Source organism: Vigna umbellata, chromosome 8 (genome assembly GCF_029865625.1).
Source record: "Vigna umbellata cultivar VRB3 chromosome 8, Vumbellata_1.0, whole genome shotgun sequence".
Taxonomy (NCBI): domain Eukaryota; kingdom Viridiplantae; phylum Streptophyta; class Magnoliopsida; order Fabales; family Fabaceae; genus Vigna; species Vigna umbellata.
Window position 1 is genome coordinate 24,315,561 of NC_142172.1, and position 20,773 is coordinate 24,336,333.

The window sequence follows — 20,773 nt, forward strand, 5'->3', positions numbered from 1 at the left end:
GAGCTCGCTCAAGCGATGTCTGATGAATGTCTGATGAAGGAGCGAGAGGACTTTTCTCGTGCGGGAAGAGGAGAAGGAAAAGGCCTGGAGATGTGGCCGACGACGATCTCGGCGGAGAGCAGTGTACTCGCGACGCCTTAGACCATGGCATACGTCGACCAGCAACGACCCCGGCTGCGAGATGCATCACTGGCGCGACCTTGGCTCACGGCTTACGGCGGTTGGCCTCACTGGGGGTGGCGTCGACGTGGCGCGGAGAGGCGAGAGTTTCTCTTTCGCGCGTGAAGAAGCGGAGAAGAAAGGGAGGGGAAGCTTGGCGCGACAACCGGTGGGGTCTGTGGCGGCGATGGGCGCACTGGTTTTGCGGCTGGCGGCGGCCAGTTCTAGCTGGGAGCGGCGGCAAACCTCCAGGAGGCGAAAGAGATCTCGGGTCTCTGGACAACTGAGTATGGGTGTTGGGAATGAAGGGGGAGATGCTGAACGCCTAGGGATTTCTGGACAAAAATTGGGCCAAACCCTAAAACAAAAAAAAGAGATATTTTCCCTTACACCCCCTGCTTTCCTTTTCACAGTGTTTTCCGCTTGGGCTGAGGCCCAATCCGTTATTGGAAAGAAAAATGAAAAAAAAGGGAAATTGGGCCTGACAAACAAATATTCAATTGCACCCCCAAATTTCCTCCTTACATCCCTGACAGATACAAAGTTGGAAAAAAGGGTTTTGGCCCAAACTAAAGAGCCTCAATTTTACTCCGCACCTCTGGTTTTTATCTCTGCACCCCTATTCTTATTAGAATGCTCTCTTGCTCTTATTTTATTTTTATGCTATTATTATTTGTTTGACTGTTAGGTTTTATTATATGTAACCCCTTTGTATGATAGCCCCTAACTCCTTTGTTTTATTTATATCTATTGGACTTGTTTGTTTTGTTTTATATAAAAATTACAAAATATAAAACAAAAGATCAAATTTTAAAATTATAAATATTTTATAAAAAAATACTAGGAATATTTTAAAGGTTAAGCACATGTGTGATCGTTCGCATCGTCCTTGTGCTAAATATCTTTTTCTCTTTCTTTCATAAAAAATAAGAAAAAATGTTTTTTAAGGTTTAAGCACATGTGTGATCGCACGCATCGTCCTTGTGTAAAAAACCTTTTCTTCTTCTCTTTCAAAAAATATATTTTTAAGGTTAAGCACGTGTGTGATCGCTCGCATCGTCCTTGTGCTAAAAATCTTTTCTCTTTCCTTTATAAAAAATACTAAAAAATACATTTTAAAGGTTAAGCACATGTGTGATCGCTCGCATCGTCCTTGTGTTAAAAACCTTTTCTTCTTTCTCAAGTAAAATTATAAAAATGTGTTTTAAAGGTTAAGCGCACGTGTGATCGCTCGCATCGTCCTTGTGCTAAAAACCTTTTCTTCTTTCTCAAATAAAATTATAAAAATATGTTTTAAAGGTTAAGCGCATGTGTGATCGCTCGCATCGTCCTTGTGCTAAAAACCTTTTCACCTTCTTCTTTACAAAAAAATGCCAAAAAATATAAAATCTTCAAAAACTAAAAACATCAACACTTTCAAGCAAACAAACAGTCTTTCAACCAGAACTACGTGATCCTTGATTCTCCATCAAGAGTGGAGATACGTAGGAGCAAGGCTAGTCCTTGTCAGGTTCACCTTCCCAAAAATCCAAATTTATCCATAATCATTTTCAAAACAAATTTTCAAACAATTTCCAAACAAACTTCTCAAACAGTTTCAAAAGAACTACATAACCCTGATTTCTCATTCTGAATGAGAATACGTAGGAGCAAGGTCAATCCTTGTCGGGCCCAAAAAACTAAAAAAATATATTTTGTTTATTTAGAATTTTATTTTAGGGGATAGTTAAACATTTTGAAAACCACATCATATTCGTGCATTTAGTTAAAGGTACTGCCTTAGGGCAGACATTGTAGGGTGCTAACACCTTCCCTACGCGTAACCGACTCCTGAACCCAGAATATGGTTTTCGTGGACCGTGTCTTACTATTTTAGGTTTAATAGGTTCAGAGGTCCCTATATTTGGGGGTTCGTTTCAATTGGGTCCTCCAATTTTGAAAGTGATCAATTAGGTCCCTAATTTGGTAAATGTGATTCAATAATAGGATCTCCATTAAATTGATCACTTTCAAAATCATGTTTTTCGAGGATAATTAATATCTGCAAACCTTACCAAATCATGTTTTTCGAGGATAACAATTATCCTCAGCCTGCCACTTCATAACAAAGTTAACAGAGTTAACTCAATTTAACGGAGATCCTATTATTGAATCACATTTACCAAATTAGGGACCTAATTGATCACTTTCAAAATTGGAGGACCCAATTGAAACGAACCCCCAAATATAGGGACCTCCGAACCTATTAAACCTACTATTTTATGGTTTTTTCTGTAGTTTTCCATAATAAACTATGGTGGCGACTCCAAATCTCTTTTCAAAAACCCGTTTCCTTTTTGGATCGTCGTCCCGTCGCGATTCCGGTTGCGACAATGACATATGGAAATTGCTCGAGGAACTCTATCCACTTTGCATGACTGTTGTTTAATTTTCCTTGCCCTTTGAGATACTTGAGAGATTCATGGTGAGTGTTGATTATAAATTCTCGTGATACCAAGTAATGCTCCCAAGTCTTCAATGCTCGTATAAGGGCATATAACTCTTTGTCATAGGTGGGATAATTCAAAGTTGGTCCCTGAAGTTTTTCACTAAAATAAGCAATGGGATGACCTTCTTGAATTAAGATTGCTCCTATCCCAACCCTAGATGCATCACATTCTACGTGAAAGGCTTTGGAAAAATTAAGTGTAGAATGAGTGCATGTGTTAACTTAAGCTTTAAGGTCTCAAAGGCTAAGATTTGTCGATCACCCCATTTGAATGACACATCTTTCTTTATCAGCTCATTGAGGGGAACAACAATAATAGAGAAGTCTTCTACAAAACATCTATAGAAACTAGTGAGACCGAGAAAACTTCTTACTTCTCCCATGGTTTTCAAAACAGGCCACTCTTGGATAACCTTGATTTTGTCAGGATCAACATTGACACTGTCTTTTCCAACTTTGAATCTCAGAAAAATTGCACTTTCTTGACAAAAAGTACATTTGTCAAAGTTGGCAAAGAGATGATGTTGTCTAAGCAAACTCAAGACCTTCCTAACATGGTGAAGATGTTCTTTAAGACCTTGGCTATATATTAAAATGTCGTCAAAGTAGACCACAACAAACCTTCCTATGTATTCCTGAAGGACATGATTCATTAGTCGCATGAAGGTACTAGGAGCATTGGTTAAGCCAAAAGGCATGACTAACCATTCATATAAACCAAATTTGGTCTTAAAAGTGGTTTTCCATTCATCTCCTTCTTTTATTCTAATTTGGTGATATCTGCTTTTAAGATCAATCTTAGTAAACATGTTTGCTCCATGTAGCTCATCTAACATATCATCCAAGCGAGGAATAGGGTGCCTATACTTAACATTGATGTTGTTGATGGCCCTACAATTAGTACACATCCTCCATGATCCATCTTTCTTTAGGACCAACAACACTGGCACCGCACAAGGACTAAGGCTTTTCTGGATCCAGCCCTTGTCCAATAAATTATTGACTTGATTGGGAAGGCTAGCCCCAAGAATGAAATCAATTTAATGTTCTATTGCCCTTAGAGGTAGTAAAACACTTGGAACCTCTATAGGAAATAGATCATCAAATGGTTTAATGTCTCAATAGGTCCCTATTTTTGTTCAGAATTTGAAATAGCTCCCTTTATTTTTTGGCGTCTCAATTGGGTCCTTATTTTTGTTAATTTGATGCAAATAAATCCTTTCCGTCAATTTCATCAAACGGCGTTAATGAATGTGTGATGTGAAAATTGATATATAGATATATAGATATCAAATGTATAGATATATCATTGCTTTATATGATCAATATATAGATATCAAATGCACTGAACACGAATTAAAATGAAAAATGAAAGCTGAAACCGATTCAAACACATACTGAAAGATGTGAAAATTGCACAAAAGGAACATGATATGACAAAACTGGAAAATGGAAATTAAAGCTGGAATGAAACTCAAACAAATGAATTGCACCGATTAAAATGATGAACAAACACAACACTCAAGGAACACGAACAACAATAACAAACGCGAATTTAAGCCAAAACAAAAGTGAAAACAAATTCAAACACATGGACAAAACTGGAACAACACAACACGAAAGTAAGAAAATGAAGTTAAGAGCAACTTAGCTCTTGAAGCAATGCATGGAGGTGCTGGCTCTTGATTCCAAATGATAGGAACGACTCCACACTTCAAGCGAGAGTGCTCCACGATCCAAAATGCAGCAGCGAATTGGAGGAGAATGATGGAAGTTTAGACGTGCGCCAAGTGTTTGATGTAAGGTTTTGTGGAGTTTGGATGTGTGTATAATGTATCTCAAGCTCAAACAACCTTCGAAAGGGGAAGAAAGCTAGAGGAGGATGTGCTAAAGAGGCACAAGACAATGAACTCGAAGCAAAGATGGCTGGAAGAATCTCAGCAGCGTTTCTTTATAGCATTCATGTTCCCTTTACAAAGGAGAAGAGCCTCCCTTTTATAGATGAAGGGAGGACTCTGAAACTTGCCTTGCAAGCTTCTAAAAATACAAACGAAGTGTGTTTGGAGAAGCTACAAAGCTCGGTGTGCAAGTTTCAGAAGCTAGCTAATCAATCACGTGTTGAAAACATAAAGCTGCACAAAAAACGTTGGGCGTCACAATGGTTGAAATTGCACTCCTCTTTGCCTTCCTTGCTTTCTCTTGCTTTGTCAAGCTTTCTAAGATGCATAGGCATGGTTTCCAACTTTTATTGTTGTCCTACAAAACAATGTAAATGTATTTAGTAAAGAGAAGAAAGGATTAACAAGTGATGTTCCATAGGAGTAAAGTGGTGAGGTTCTTCTACTTGAATCCTTCTAGACATGGCTCTTGTTAGAGGTCCTATTTGTATCTTAGATGACCCTCCATCACAAAGATAATGAAATAAACACTCAAACAAGCATGCCACTTCCTCAAACAATTTCAATGAACCCAAATATGAACATAATATCATCCTTCACCATTGAGTACTTAGACATAATAATTTCATAATAGAACATAAAGAAACACTATTATAACATCATCATCATGCAATCAATTACCACCCAAAACAGAACAACCCCTCATATCATTTGTAACCATGAACATAAAATTTTTATATTCAATTGATATTACTTTTTTTCTTTTAAAAAGTAAAAATTTACTCTTATGATCATTTTGTAATATCTCACCATTATTTCTAATTTAAATAATTTTTTGTCTTGCTTATCTTTATTTATTTTCTTCTCTTTTATTTATTTTTTTTGGCCTTTTAAATATCTATAAGTTCAAATAAGGTGTCTATGATTATCCAGACAAATTAGTAAGATTAGGGATAAAATTGGGTTGGACACGAACGATGTTTATCTGCAACTTGACTCGAAAAAAAAAATCTATCTGCTACCCAATCTGCTACCCGCACCAATATTTGCTTAAAAAATATTCACACATATTTTAAAATATCCGTGAATACTCGTGAATATATGTAAATATTTAAAAAAATATATTTTTATAAATTATTAAAATAAAATTTAAATAAAATTACAAAACATATATAAAATATAATATAAATTAAATTTAAGCTTATAAAATATAAATTAATGTTAATTTAATTAAATTTAGTTTAATAAAATATAAATTAAAATTTTATTTTTATTTTTTACGGGTAACGGATATCTGCGGGTACAGATAATATAATATCCGCGTATCCGCAGGTACCAATTATCTATAGTGAATTTTATCCATGAATATCCGCTTACACAGATTTTATTCGCAGATGGGCGAAATTTTTTTGCCTAACTAAAGTAATTAAGGTTATGCTTTAGACAAAATGATCACTTAACCTTATTAAAGGAAATCAGGAATTAGGTTGGATATTTGCATTGAAAACTTGTGGAAAACTCATAATGTAATTAGGAAATTAGTTTAAATTGAGTTTAATGAAATTATAAAAAGTCATCTTAATATGAAGGTGTGGGGTTGGAGAAGATGATTTAATCGTCACATCCAATTAACACTTATACTCACAATCCTTGAGACAGTGATATCCATCAAATTTAAGACCCCTTAAAGGATTTTTTTAACTGAAATACATAAAAAAGTACGTTTTGCAGTTATTATTGTTTAATTGGAAGACCTTTTTGCCCGTAGATATTGGACAAAGCTTTCAAAATCCGATGCTTTTGTCTTTTATATTCCCAAACGGCCGACCCAAATCCTTTTCTGCGCACATCAAGCCACCGTGTTCTTCTGTTGCTCATCTCCATTGGTCATTCATCAAAGGACAATTGTCTTTCTTTTGTCAAACCATCTTCTTCAACTTGACTTGTAACATCTGGGAAGCTTGCACTCTGTTTCCTTAAAAAGATACTGGTTCTTTTCATGTTGACCAAGCTGCTATAGTTTTTTTTTTATGAAAGTTGGTGATGATAGCAGTAAAAATTATTTCCATAAAAGTGTAGTTTTATTGCTGACATCCCATAGTTGAGAACACTACAAGAAATTGAAATTTGCTTTAGAGTTGTAGTCTTGGACACGTATCAGGAGTAAGCGTGTTTCATTGAGGATGGCTAAAACCCGCAAAGGTAAGCGTTGTTGAGTTGTATTTTGGAGTTTTTGTTTTACTTCCAAAGAGTTTTTGTATTACTTTTTGTGGCGTATTGTTAGTTTCCAACCTGCTAAATATAGACTCATAAAGGCAGCACAGTGTTTGAGCTCCTTTAAATTTTGTCCAACCGTGCTTTCTTGTTTCAGTGGGTGGAGGGAATTGAGTTATAAGGTTGTAAGGCTGTAATACGAGTGAAGAAGTTTCCTGTTGGGCATGTCTTTTACAGCTTCAACGTGGCTCACATCCCTCTCGTGTTCATTTGATGCAACTCCAAATCTGCCTCACTGGCTGAGATTCATTTTCCTCTCTCCATGCCCTCAGAGAGCTCTTTCGTCTGGTGTTGACCTTCTGATTCTGTTGACACTCTTTGTGTTTGCGCTTGTAAAGCTCTATTCTAGGCTCACTTCCAATGCCAACGCTGACTCACACCTTGTTAAACCACTTATCAGAAACAACAGAGTTTCTGTCAGGACAACGGCATGGTTTAAACTAACTCTAACTGCAACCACTCTTTTGACAATATTGTACGCGGTGGCTTGCATTCTAGTGTTTGTCAGTTCCACCAACGAGCCCTGGAAGCACACTGATGGGTTGTTTTGGTTATTTCAGGCCTTAACACAACTAGTCCTTATAGTCTTGATCGTCCATGAGAAAAGATTTGAAGCTGTTGCTCACCCTTTATCTCTCAGAATATACTGGATTTCGAATTTCATTGTGGTTTCTCTGTTCACTGCTTCTGGGATCATACGTTTGGTCTCAGTGGGAGTGGAAGATGGGAAATACTTCAGCTTCATGGTTGTTGACACGGTTTCATTCATTTCTTTACCCCTGTCACTTTTTCTGCTCTGTGTTGCGGTTAAAGGGTTTACCGGGATTGTGTCTGGAGAAGAAACTGAACCCCTTGTTCATGAGGAAACAATAATATATGAGAAATCCAACGTTACTGGTTTTGCTTCAGCTTCTGCAATATCCAAGGCCTTTTGGTTTCCGCAAGTCTGAGTTTGACTGGGTTTCCAAGTTAATGCACTCAATCTGTAGCATTTTTATTGTGTTGTGGAGCACCCCATTGTTGATATCAACTGTGACGTTTGGTACCGCGCTTTTGCTTGGAGTTCCACTTGATGCAGGCACGGTTTTCACCACCACATCTGTATTTAAGATCCTGCAGGAACCTATTATATCCTTTCCTCAGAGTATGATATCTCTTTCACAAGCGCTGGTATCACTTGGGCGGTTAGATGGGTACATGTCTAGCACAGAATTATTGGATGATTCGGTTGAGAGAGAGGAAGGTTGTGGTGGACGCATTGCTGTGCAGGTCAGAGACGGAACTTTTAGCTGGGATGATCATGGCCAGCTGCAAGACTTGAAAAACATTAATTTGGAGATTAATAAAGGGGAGCTCACAGCAATTGTTGGGACTGTGGGATCGGGGAAATCTTCACTTCTTGCTTCAATTCTTGGTGAGATGCACAAAATTTCTGGGAAGGTATGTACTTATTTCTTGTTTAGAAATGAGGACTTTGTTTTCTTTACCATGAAGTCACTGATTTGTACGGTAATGTTGGTTTCTGACAATATGTTTTGGTGGCAGATTCAAGTTTGTGGGAGTACTGCTTATGTTGCACAAACATCTTGGATTCAAAACGGGACCATTGAGGAAAACATTCTCTTTGGCTTACCAATGAACAGGCAGAAGTACAATGAAGTGGTCAGAGATTGTAGCTTGGAGAAAGACTTGGAAATGATGGAGCATGGTGATCAGACAGAGATTGGAGAGCGTGGCATCAACCTAAGTGGGGGTCAGAAGCAGCGCATACAGCTTGCCAGGGCTGTATATCAAGATTCTGATATATATCTTCTTGATGATGTTTTCAGTGCTGTAGATGCACATACTGGTACTGAAATATTCAAGGTGATTAATCTAATATCTCTTACTGTTTCCTACTCTGTAAGTTAGACTAATTCATATTTTTTGGGCCACTGGCAAGTGCAAGTTTCTTGCGACAAGTCAATTTTGTGAAACCTTATAAAAAAAAAAAAAGATGTACAATTCAGTTTTTAGTTATTGATTTTGGGTGAATTAGCTCCTAGCCAAATGTTTTTGAGACAGTATACTGAAAATGACGCCATATTTACAATACTATGTTTATACAGGAATGTGTGAGAGGGTCTCTTAAAGGCAAGACCATTATTCTTGTAACACACCAAGTAGACTTCCTACAGAATGTGGTTCTTATAGTGGTAAGTCCTTTTTATAATCTTTTAAAATTTTGTCTAATTCAATCTTCAATTTAACTTGGTGAGTGATTCTAAATTTCTAATACACGTGTTTGCTTGGTCAAAAGGTGATGAGGGATGGAACGATAGTACAATCAGGGAAGTACAATGATCTACTTGCTTCTGGAATGGATTTTAGTGCTCTTGTTGCAGCACATGAGACATGTATGAAACTAATGGAGCAAGGTGCGGTCGTGCCTGGGACAATCTGAACAAACAAATGAAATCACCGAAGGCAGCTTCTAATAACAGAGAAACAAATGGTGAAATCAATCCTCTTGACCAGCTCAAGTCTGACAATGAAGGTTCTAAACTCATCAAAGAAGAGGAAAGAGAAACTGGGAAAGTTAGCTTTCATATATGTAAACTTTACTGCACAGAGGCTTTCGGGTGGTGGGGCATTGGGGGAGTAATCTTTCTTTCTGTGTTGTGGCAAGCTTCTACGGTAGCGAGTGATTATTGGCTGGCCTATGAAACATCAGAAGAGCGTGCTCAGTTCTTCAATCCTTCTGTGTTTATTTCTATCTACGCAATTATTGCTGTAGTTTCAGTTATTTTGATTGTTCTAAGATCCTACTCTTTCACGGTCCTTGGGTTAAAGACAGCACAGATATTCTTCTCTCAAATTCTCCACAGCATCTTGCATGCCCCCATGTCTTTCTTTGACACCACTCCATCCGGGAGAATTCGGAGCAGGGTATGAATTTCGAGGCTCATAGTATGCTATTTTAAAATGTCACATGGAATTATAACCTCGAGTCTCTTTAGACGAACTTCATAAAAAAAATTAACTTCCCAGTGAATTAAAATTAGTTTATGCATAACAATTTGCATACATTTTATCTATAACTTCTCCAAATTTCTACCTTTAATTTGTGCATAAACCAACATTTTTACATTACTGTCACATTCACATATGTATATTGACTTAAACTTTGACAGGCATCAATGGATCAGACCAATGTTGATGTCGTTATCCCCTTGTTCCTCAATTTTGTGGTAACCATGTACATTACAGTGATCAGCATCTTCATAATCACATGTCAAAATTCTTGGCCGACAACTTTCTTGTTAATTCCTCTTGCTTGGTTAAACGTTTGGTACCGGGTATGTGAACGGTGGTTCAGTTAGTCCAATGTATTGCTGTCATTTTATTATTTAAAGAATAACGGTATTAGATTATTAATCATTGTCTATATGCTAAACTTTGTGGCAGGAAAGAAAACTAAACGTGCTTACTATTAATGAGTTCTCAATTCGACTATTGAAGTAATTGAACAGCCGTGGTAAAAGCACAGGAATTGCTCACAGCTAAACATATCTGATGCAATATATGTTAACAACTCGTGTTTGATTTTTCGATTTTGGGTTTTGTAGGGTTATTTTCTTGCTTCCTCTCGTGAGTTAACTCGTCTGGATTCAATTACAAAAGCACCTGTCATTCACCATTTCTCTGAAAGCATTTCGGGAGTCATGACAATCCGCGCATTCAGAAAGCAGAAGCAGTTTTGCGGAGAAAACATTAAACGGGTGAATTCTAATTTGCGAATGGATTTCCACAACTTCAGTTCCAATGCGTGGTTGGGTTTCCGCTTAGAATTGCTTGGAAGCATAGTTTTTTGCTTCTCCGCCATGTTCATGATCATGTTACCCAGCAATATCATAAAGCCAGGTAAACAAACTCACTATAAAATTATTTCTAAATTATTTGCCTTATTTTCTCAATGATCCTTCACATTACATACATCTGGTTTAATCTTTTAAAGTGGTCCTCAGCAGATCAGACGGTTTTGTTTCTGTCAATGACATCATAACTGAGAGTCCTTGGAACAAGTATTTGTCCCGTACAAAATTCTAAGCAAAACTTATAATAGGTGGACCAGGTTCATAGTGTAATTTTTACACAAGGATAGACACTAGAGAAAACGTGGAGTTACAAAGTGGGAGTAGATGAAAGTGTTAATCGGAAGCAGCGTAGTGGATATGGTTACAAGTTAAATAAGGAAAATAACAACATCACTGTCTGTATAGGACAGAAACACATCAAACAAAATTATATGAAGAAAACAGTAAAGTTGCAACTTTTTTTAAAGAAAAAAATTCCACCTATTACCCAACTATCAGAATTTGGCCGTCACCCTATTCCACTTCCATACCTTGCTAAAGTTGTCTTCCACTTTCAAATTATTTAGTATAAAAGTAATCACAGCATACCCTTGTAGCACGTCTCTAGCAAAATACTCTATTGGTGCAAAATGTTCAAGAGGTAAGACAAAATACAGAGACAAGATGATTTCAAGATGGTGCTCCTTTGAATTATTATTCAACTATTGTTACATGTATTATCCTTAGAATTTACATGTCGAAAATAGTATTAGGTTGGAGTGTGCGTCGTGTACGCTGCATGTTGGAGTAGAATGTGTTGAAAAGCAGCAATGGTATTTACACTGCAGTCAAAGTTTTATCGTGATAAACAAGTGATTGGGTTGTTGTCATTGATGCAGAGAATGTTGGTTTGTCGCTCTCATATGGGTTATCCTTAAACGCCATGATGTTCTGGGCCATATACACTAGCTGTTCCATTGAAAACAAATTTGTATCTGTTGAGAGGATCAAACAGTTCACAAATATTCCCTCTGAAGCAGCATGGAGAAACAAGGATCGTGTCCCTCCTCCAAATTGGCCCGGTCAAGGCAATGTTGATATCAAAGATTTGCAGGTATCCAGAAAAAACCAAATTGATTATGATTATTTGTTGTGGTAAAATTAATTATGCAGTAAAATTTCACTATATCCTACTTTACAAGAGTTTTCAATTTAAAATCTTATGATTGATTGCGACTGTTGTAAAGCCCGAAGGCATACTTTCATAGGCATACTTTCATTAAGTTAGCAGGTGCTGATGTTAAATGACTGGTTAACGAATGAGATAACTATTTTATGTTGTAGTAATAAATGGTATGTGGTGTCAAGGCATATAATATTTTTATTTAGTACATTACTTTATTAAATGATTATTATTAAAAGAATTTAAAGAGAAATATTTGGTAAGAAAAGACTTGTGTTATTGTTATTGTAATACGCTCTGAGCAACAAACTATTTACTTAAGGTCATTACTTAAACTTGTGGCAAACAGGTTAGATATCGTCCAAACACCCCTTTGGTTCTTAAAGGCATCACCTTAAGCATCAATGGAGGAGAAAAAGTTGGTGTTGTTGGACGAACAGGAAGTGGAAAATCAACTTTGATTCAAGTTTTCTTCAGGCTGGTGGAACCAACAGGAGGAAAAATAATAATTGATGGCATTGATATATCTATCTTGGGACTTCATGATCTTAGATCACGGTTTGGTATAATCCCTCAAGAGCCTGTCCTTTTTGAAGGAACAGTTCGAACTAACATTGATCCAACCGGACAATATACAGACGAAGAGATATGGAAGGTAAATAAATTCCTTCAGACCCATTTACTTTCATTTTTTTGCCATTAGCCTCATCATTTCTTGTTTACTGTTGTAGAGTTTGGAACGCTGTCAGCTAAAAGAAGCAGTGGCTTCCAAGCCAGAGAAACTTGACTCTTCAGGTTTGAAACATTCTTACGATAGTTTGATTAATTTTTGGGCTTACTAATGGAAATGGTACTTTCGTTTACAGTGGTTGATAATGGAGATAACTGGAGTGTTGGGCAGAGACAGTTGCTTTGTTTGGGAAGGGTTATGCTTAAGCAAAGTAGGTTGTTGTTTATGGATGAGGCAACAGCTTCTGTTGATTCTCAAACCGATGCTGTGATTCAAAAGATCATCCGAGAGGACTTTGCAGCACGTACCATCATCAGCATTGCTCATAGAATACCAACAGTAATGGACTGCGATAGAATTCTAGTTGTGGACGCAGGTATGAAACATATACTCCTGTTTCTTCTTACTCTGTTACATCTCATGGATTACACTATTTCTATGCTAAGTTCTGTTTATTTTTGCCTTAACAGGGAGGGCCAAAGAATTTGACTCACCAGCCAACTTGGTCCAAAGGCCATCACTCTTTGTTGCTTTAGTTCAGGAGTATGCCAATCGCTCAAATGACCTATAAGAAACTTTTGAGTGTCACTTCTGCAAGACAGTAACAGAAAACATACATTAGCTAAGCCTATTAAGTTTTGAGTGATCTTCCTAGTGCTATGTGAAAGAACAAAAGACATTTACCATGGCAGCAGAAAACAAGTGTTGTGAGACGCAATTACCGTCTCGAATAATTTCTATTAATGCAAGTGAAGTTACCTAAAGTAAATCTAATGTACAACTTACATCCACAAATACGTACTAACTATTATATAAATATTCAAAGTGTGCACAACACTCAAATTCTAAAGTTCAAATACACCCTAAATATACTTATGTAATTGAGTTACAACTCTATGTTGTTATTAAGAATGAAAGTATAAGTTAAAAGTTTACATTAAATAAAAATTAGGGAGTTGAGTGACATAAGAAAAAAAACCTATAAATATGAGTCTTTGATATCAAATCTCTTGTATGGACAACTTTTTATTCATTGATGGTGAATTTTCTCAATATTTGAACATAGATATTGTTATCAATTTAGCCATCATTTGGGTTACGTTATTTAACATGTATTGACCTAAATATTGCTACAACCATATATTCTACTTAGTAGTAGACAATGTAACAGTGGAGTATAAAGATGTTTTTCAACTAATTGCATTAGTCAAAATTTTGAACATAATCAAAGTCAACATAACCAATACTACTACTAGTATTATAATTCCTAATAATAAATCAAGCCAACATTTTGTTCTATTTTGCAATTAGTTTAAAATTGGCTTGAAATTGGTTTGAAATTTATGCTTTTAGTTTGAAATTGGCTTGAAATTGGTATGAAATTGATGCTATTAATTTGAAATTGGCTACCAATGGAGTGTTAATTGACATAGTATTTTGCATTAAAAAATGTTCCAATACTTTTTCAATGTACTTCTTTTGAGACAACTATAATTATTTTCAATGTTTATCTTAGTAGATTTCCATGCCAAAAATCATCCTAACAACATCCAAAGATTATAAGAAAGTTTTTATAGGGTAACCAATTTTAGTGACCAAAAATATTTAGTCATTATAGTGACTAATTTATAAAATTAAAAGTTATGGATTACTAAAATATAACATGATTTTGATTTTAGTCTCTTTTTTAAAGTTTTCATCCAATTAGATCCTTACCCTTAAAAATGTTTGGATTTAGTCTTCAATGATTAACGGTGTTAACTATTTTTTGATGCGGTAAACGATGTGTCCCATTCGTTTTTGGACATGTATCATTTTTTAAATTACTTATATTGGTAATTTTAGTTTTTTTCATTTTTATATTTTCTTTTTTTCTTTTTGTTTTTGTTTTCCTTTCTCCTCATCTTCAACCATCTTCATCCTAGCCCACGTTATTCCACCTTTTTCTTCTTCACACAAGGCTTCTTCTTCTTCCTCCCATCACATATGCTCCTGTCTTTGATGAACTTGAAACATCATCTTCGCTCGCTTCTTGTTCACGTGTTCCACATCGAGATTCTCCCATGGGAGCCCGATGAAGCTATATTGCTCATTGTTGCGTCATTCATCGAGGTCATCGCCGGTGACCCCATTTGTTGTTGGGGTACAAACAAATTCCCACATCGGATAAAAGAAGAGTTGGACATGGGTTTATATACACATAGATACCTCACTTGGTAAGAGGCCTTTTGGAATAGTACCAAAAGCAAATCTGTGAGGGCTTGGCCCAAAGCGGACAATATCTTACCAGTGTGGAGATATGTGTGTATATCAAATCTCCCCAACATTTGCTTCCTCCTACATGAATCGCGAGAGGGTTTCCCCATCCCTTTTTCACCATGTGTGAGCACCACCCAACCATATTGTTTTCATAAAGAAAGGTCATCGGAGCATGACGTTAGCCATAAACGCCACCTACCACTTTTCACTTTCCTCACCTAAACTTGCGATTAAGGTTTTGGTGGGGTTTATTTGCGAGTGTTGGGTTTGTTGATGGTGATTGTAAGAACAAACTTGGATGCCGAAAATGAATTAGAGACTAATTTAGAAACTAATTCATTTACTAATCGATACTAACACAAAATTGGACTATTAAGTCAGCTCATTTGCGTTTAATAAAAAGACGTCTGAAAAATGTTTGGTGTCATTTTTATAAATAATTTGTGAAAAATTATTTCTAACCATTTCCCACCAAAAGTAAATTCGGTTGTTTACATCTAGCCCACTTAAGTCTGGTAGGAAAGGGTAAGACATAAATGGCTTAAAAAAACTCTCGTGCCTCTTTGATTTTCACTTTTTCTTTCATAGTGTGAGAACAAAAAAACAAACATAGTGTAAACACAGTTGTCGACGTCGACATCATTTTCAATATTCGTAGGGCCTCCATTGGTGCTTGAAGCTTAAGTTTTCATCCTCTATGGTATGCGATTCAGTGATAAACCTCCTTCTTCCCGATTATTTTCGACATTGAGGATGGTTTTCCTTATCTTCTCCATTTTAGGGTTTAGATAATTTTAGTGTTATTAGTTAATTTTCAGTGTTATTAGTTAATTTTCAGTGTTATTAGTGGTCATAGATCTGGTTGTGGATATTCGACGTGGTTGCAGCAGCGAAGTGGTGAGATAGTCTAGTGGATGTTGATATTCGAAGAAGTATTTGTTCAATAGCCTACAGGATTCATCAAGGAAAAGAAGATCAAGTATGCAAATTAAAGAAAGCATTATATGGGTTTAAGCAAGTAACAAGAGCATGGTATAGAAAAATTGAGGCCTACTTTGCAAAGGAACAGTTTGAAAGATGCTCCAGTGAACACACCTTGTTCACCAAAAAGGATAATTGTAATATTCTAACAGTTAGCCTCTATGTTGACGATTTAATTTTCATTAGAAATGGTAGAAACATGTGTGAGGAATTAAAAAGGATAACGAAGTCGGAGTTTGACATGATCAATTTTGGTAAAATGAGACAGTTTCTTAGAGTAGAAGTCATACAAAGTGATGTTGGTATATTTTCATTTGTCAAAGAATATATACTCGTCCTTAACATGATCGCCTCTAGCCATGCTTGGTACCCAAACCCTAACCTTCTCCAAGATCAAGAGATTCCCCTTGGAAAACATTGTGTCCTTCATCCTCTTCCCTACCGTTCCTTTTGTTATAAAATAGATACGTAGAATAAAACTTGTCTAAGTGTATATTTTATTGAGTAATCAAGCGTAGCTTATAAAAGCCAAAAAACCAGTACATCACAACTGCTTTGCATAATGGGCAGTTACTGAAATTTAAAAACAGCACCTATCTAGGAATAAAATATGCTAACTGACTAATGTCTTATTCTCCCTAATAAATAGGAGATTTATTTTAAAACATTTAAAATAACCAACATTCCCTCCCTTAAGCTATATGTTGTCACATTTAGCTTATTTCTCTTATGTCCACAACCCCAAGCATTCGACGTAGACTCTCAAATTGGTCAAGCTTCAATGCTTTGGTCATTATATCAGCCAATTGTTCTTCAGAGCAACAATAACTAAGACAAATAACTTGATCTTTAACCAAATCTCTAAGAAAATGAAATCTTACTGCAATGTGTTTACTTCTTCCATGAAAGACGAGATTTTTGGATAATTGAATAGTAGAGCTGTTATCACATAAGATTTCTGTTGCACCTTCTTCTTTTGAACCGAGATGTTCTAAAATTCTGCAAAGCCAAATACATTGACATGCACAGAATGCCGCTGCAATATACTCAGCTTCAGTTGTAGATAAGCTCACCACAGGTTGTTTCTTCGATGCCCAAGAGACAGCTCCCGTACCCATTAAAAAAACTGAACCAGAAGTACTTTTTCGATCATCTAAGTCACCTGCATAATTACTGTCACTGTAGGCAACAAGACCAGTTCTTCCACTCTGTTGATAAAAGATTCCATACTCAATTGTGCCTTTAAGATATCTCAGGATCCGTTTGATCGCTGCCCAATGTGATTCCTTTGGATTTGCCATGTACCTGCTTATTAAACTTACCCCATACATCAAATCAGGTCGAGTGACTGTGAGATACATAAGACTACCAATTGCTTGCTTAAACTTTGTGGTATCTATTGGGACTCCTTCCTCATCTCTAGACAATATTGTTCCTGGTATAATAGGATTTCTTACTGGATTGCTTTCTGTCATGTTGAATCGAGCTAATATCTCCCGTGCATATCTTCTTTGACAAATGAAAATTCCTACCTTGCTTTGTATGACTTCTATTCCGAGAAAATATTTCATTTTTCCAAGATCAGTCATATCAAATTCTAGCTTCATTGAACTTTTAAACTCTTCACACATATGTTTACTGTTTCCAGTAAATAGCAAATCATCAACATAAAGACTGATTATTAAAATATTACCCTGAAATTGTTTGGTGAACAATGTGTGTTCACTGGAACATCGATTAAACTTTTCTTTGGCAAAGTAGGCTTCAATTTTGCTATACCAAGCTCGTGGGGCCTGCTTAAGTCCATATAAAGCTTTCTGCAACCGGTAAACTTGAGTTTCTCGACCCTTTTGAATGAAACCTGCTGGCTGTTGAACATATACCTCTTCTTTAAGATCACCATGCAAGAACGCACTTTTTACATCAAGCTGAAATACTTCCCATGCATTTTGTGCAGCCAATGCTATCAAAATTCTTACTGTATCGAGTCTAGCTACAGGTGCAAATACCTCTGTATAATCTTTTCCATACTTTTGAGCATAACCTTTAACTACCAATCTGGCTTTATATTTTTCTACATGACCATTTTCATTAAATTTGGTCTTGTAAACCCATTTAAGACCTATGGGTGTAGATCCTGCTGGTGGATCTACAAGTTGCCATGTATTATTTTTCTCAATGGCCTCCATTTCAGCTTTCATTGCTTCTCTCCATTGTTGACTCGTCCATGCTTCTTCAAAGGACTGGGGATCTGCAGATTCTGCCAGCATCATTGCCAACAATTCATCACTTTCTTCCATTACCAAATTAGTTTCATAATCTGTCATCCAATTGGGAGTTCTTCGAATTCTGGTTGCCCTCCCTGCCATTGGAATATCAACATGTTTAGAACTTGATTCTGTTATAACAGGATCTACACCATCATTAATTGTAACTTCCTGTGAAGCAGATTCAGAGCGTTCCTGTGAAGGAGGTTCAGAACATTCTTGTGAAGCAGGTTCAGAGTGTTCGTCTGTTGCAGTGGCTATTTCTTCCCAGTCAAGAGCTTCTGTTTTATTTTTCTCAGAGTCATCTTGCCAATTCTAGTTTTTCTCTTCTTCAAATACAACATCCCTGCTCACTATAACCTTCTTTGTAACAGGATTAAATAATTTATAAGCTTTGGATTCATCACTTACCCCCAAGAAAATACATTTCTGACTTTTATCATCCAGCTTTCTTCTAGTATGATCTGAAACGTGAGCATGGGCAATGCAACCAAACGTTCGAAAATAATCCACCCTTGGTTTTGAACCACTCCACATATCTTCTGGTGCAGTTGTAGGACTTCTGTTCTGAACGTGGACACACCAGCGTACTGCTTCAGGCCAAAACTGTTTAGGAACCTGTTTGTCATGCAAAACTGTACGCACGACATTCATGATGGTGCGGTTTTTCCGTTCAGCAACACCGTTTTGTTGTGGGGTGTAAGCAATTGTCAATTGCCTGGATATACCTTGTTGAGTGCAGAAATCTGAAAATTCCTTGGAAGTGAATTCTCCCCCTTTATCAGTTCTAAGGCAAGTAATAAAGGCACCAGATTCCTTCTCAACATTTGCTTTGAAGCTTTTGAAGGCTGTAAGTGCTTCAGATTTCTCATGCAGGAAATAAATCCAAGCCTTACGTGAATAATCATCAATAAAGCTTAGAATATACCTTTTGTTACTGTGAGAGGATGGTGAAATAGGGCCACAAATATCTGCATGAATTAATTGAAGCTTTGTGAAGGCTCGCCATGTGCTTTGCTTTGACAACGTATCTCTATGTTGTTTGCCTACCAAACAGGCACTACAAATATCTTTGGGTGGTTTTAGAAATGGTAATCCTATCACCATTTGTTTGCTAGCTAATGTACCAAGACTTTTGAAGTTTAGATGTCCGAATCGCTGATGCCATAAGTGAGTTTCTGCTTCTGAAATTTCCACAGTTTGAAGGCAGCAGGACTGAAGTGAAGCAGATAGATAAAACAGGCGATTTCCCTTCATATTGGTCTGCATAAGGAGTCCTTTTTCTGGATGGAAAACCTTGCACATGTTGTTTTGAATCAGGACAGAGAAACCCTTCTCTTGTAGTTGTCCTAGGCTTATGAGATTTGTCTTAAGTCCCGGTACATAATAAACGTCTGATATAATATGAAAAATGCCTTTAACTTCAATTCGAACACTCCCTTTTGCAGTGACAGCTAGAGTCGAATCATTGCCGAGCTTTACCGTTCTATTAAGTCCTTATTCCTGTATTTTCGTGAACCATAGCTTATTCCCGGTCATGTGATTACTGCAACCTGAGTCTAGAAACCAATCCTCCTTTTGTACAATTTGTGTTTCCTCATATGCAACCAATAGAATTTCTTCTTCTGTCTCTCCTTCTTCAAAGGATGCGTAATGAGCCTTCTTTTCCAATTCAGGGCATTCATACCGACAGTGCCCTAACTTATGACAGTAAAAGCACTCAATGTGTGCTTTATTTTGCACATATCTTCCACGACCCATACCACGTCCGCGACCTCTGCCGCGACCACGACCCACTACTGGTCTCTCTTCTTGAATGACTTTTAACACCTGTTCATCTGAATGACTGTCTTGCATCCTTTGCTCATGAACTAGTAGGCTACCATGAAGCTCATCAAGGCTGAGGGTATTCAAATCATTAGATTCCTCAATTGAACACACAACGTAGTTAAACTTTGGGGTTAACTATCTGAGAATTTTGCTAACCACCATGCTTGTATTAATCACTTCACCATTGGATTTCATCTTATTAACAATACTGAGCGTTCTTCCCAAATAGGTGTCCACCTTCTCACCCTCCTTCATTCCTAAGAGTTCGAATTCACGACGCAGAGCTTGTAGTTGAGCACGCTTGACTCTTGTGGACCCTTGGTATTTTTGCTGCATCGATTGCCATATGGCTTGAGACGTGCTCTTGTCTAATATAGTTTCAAGAATCTCCCTTTCAATAGCTTGAAACAAGTAATTCTTCACTTTGAGATCTTTAAGATTGGCATCAGATACTTTTTGTCGTTTTGCTTCTGTTGGTGCAGTTTCAAGCTTTGGAATTCCTTCTTCTATAATCTCCCATAACTCTTGGCTTCGTAGAAAATTCTCCATTATCATGGCCCAAAAATCAAAATGACCATCAAATCTTGGGATGGTTGGTTGTACAAATTTTTCAGCCATTCTCTTTACTCACTTTTCTCTAGACACTCAGATACACTTTTCTCACCCTGTTTCACTCGTGCACACTTCTGTATCAGGCCCCTTACGGAACTCTGATACCAATTGTTATAAAATAGATACGTAAAATAAAACTTGTCTAAGTGTATATTTTATTGAGTAATCAAGCGTAGCTTATAAAAGCCAAAAAACCAGTACATCACAACTGCTCTGCATAATGGACAGTTACTGAAATTTAATAAACAGCACCTGT

General features: G+C 36.8%; 1 protein-coding gene and 2 pseudogenes across 2 annotated transcripts; 2 read left to right on the top strand and 1 right to left on the bottom strand.

Annotated features, from left to right (window-relative positions):
- Positions 1–6,143: 6,143 nt before the first annotated feature.
- On the top strand, positions 6,144–10,569 carry LOC148194319 (ABC transporter C family member 4-like; annotated as a pseudogene). Its single transcript, XR_015781647.1, has 8 exons — positions 6,144–6,747; positions 6,917–8,259; positions 8,365–8,685; positions 8,928–9,014; positions 9,119–9,747; positions 9,993–10,157; positions 10,267–10,336; positions 10,428–10,569. The product of XR_015781647.1 is annotated as an ABC transporter C family member 4-like (transcript).
- On the top strand, positions 10,431–13,323 carry LOC124839723 (ABC transporter C family member 4-like; the record flags this gene model as incomplete). Its single annotated transcript, XM_047315629.2, has 6 exons — positions 10,431–10,722; positions 11,555–11,769; positions 12,188–12,493; positions 12,570–12,633; positions 12,705–12,944; positions 13,039–13,323. Coding segments are annotated over 6 exons (1,218 nt in total), but the record flags the coding sequence as incomplete, so codon positions are not given.
- A 2,965-nt stretch (positions 13,324–16,288) lies between these two features.
- Positions 16,289–20,523, bottom strand: LOC148194320 (uncharacterized; annotated as a pseudogene).
- Positions 20,524–20,773: the final 250 nt, after the last annotated feature.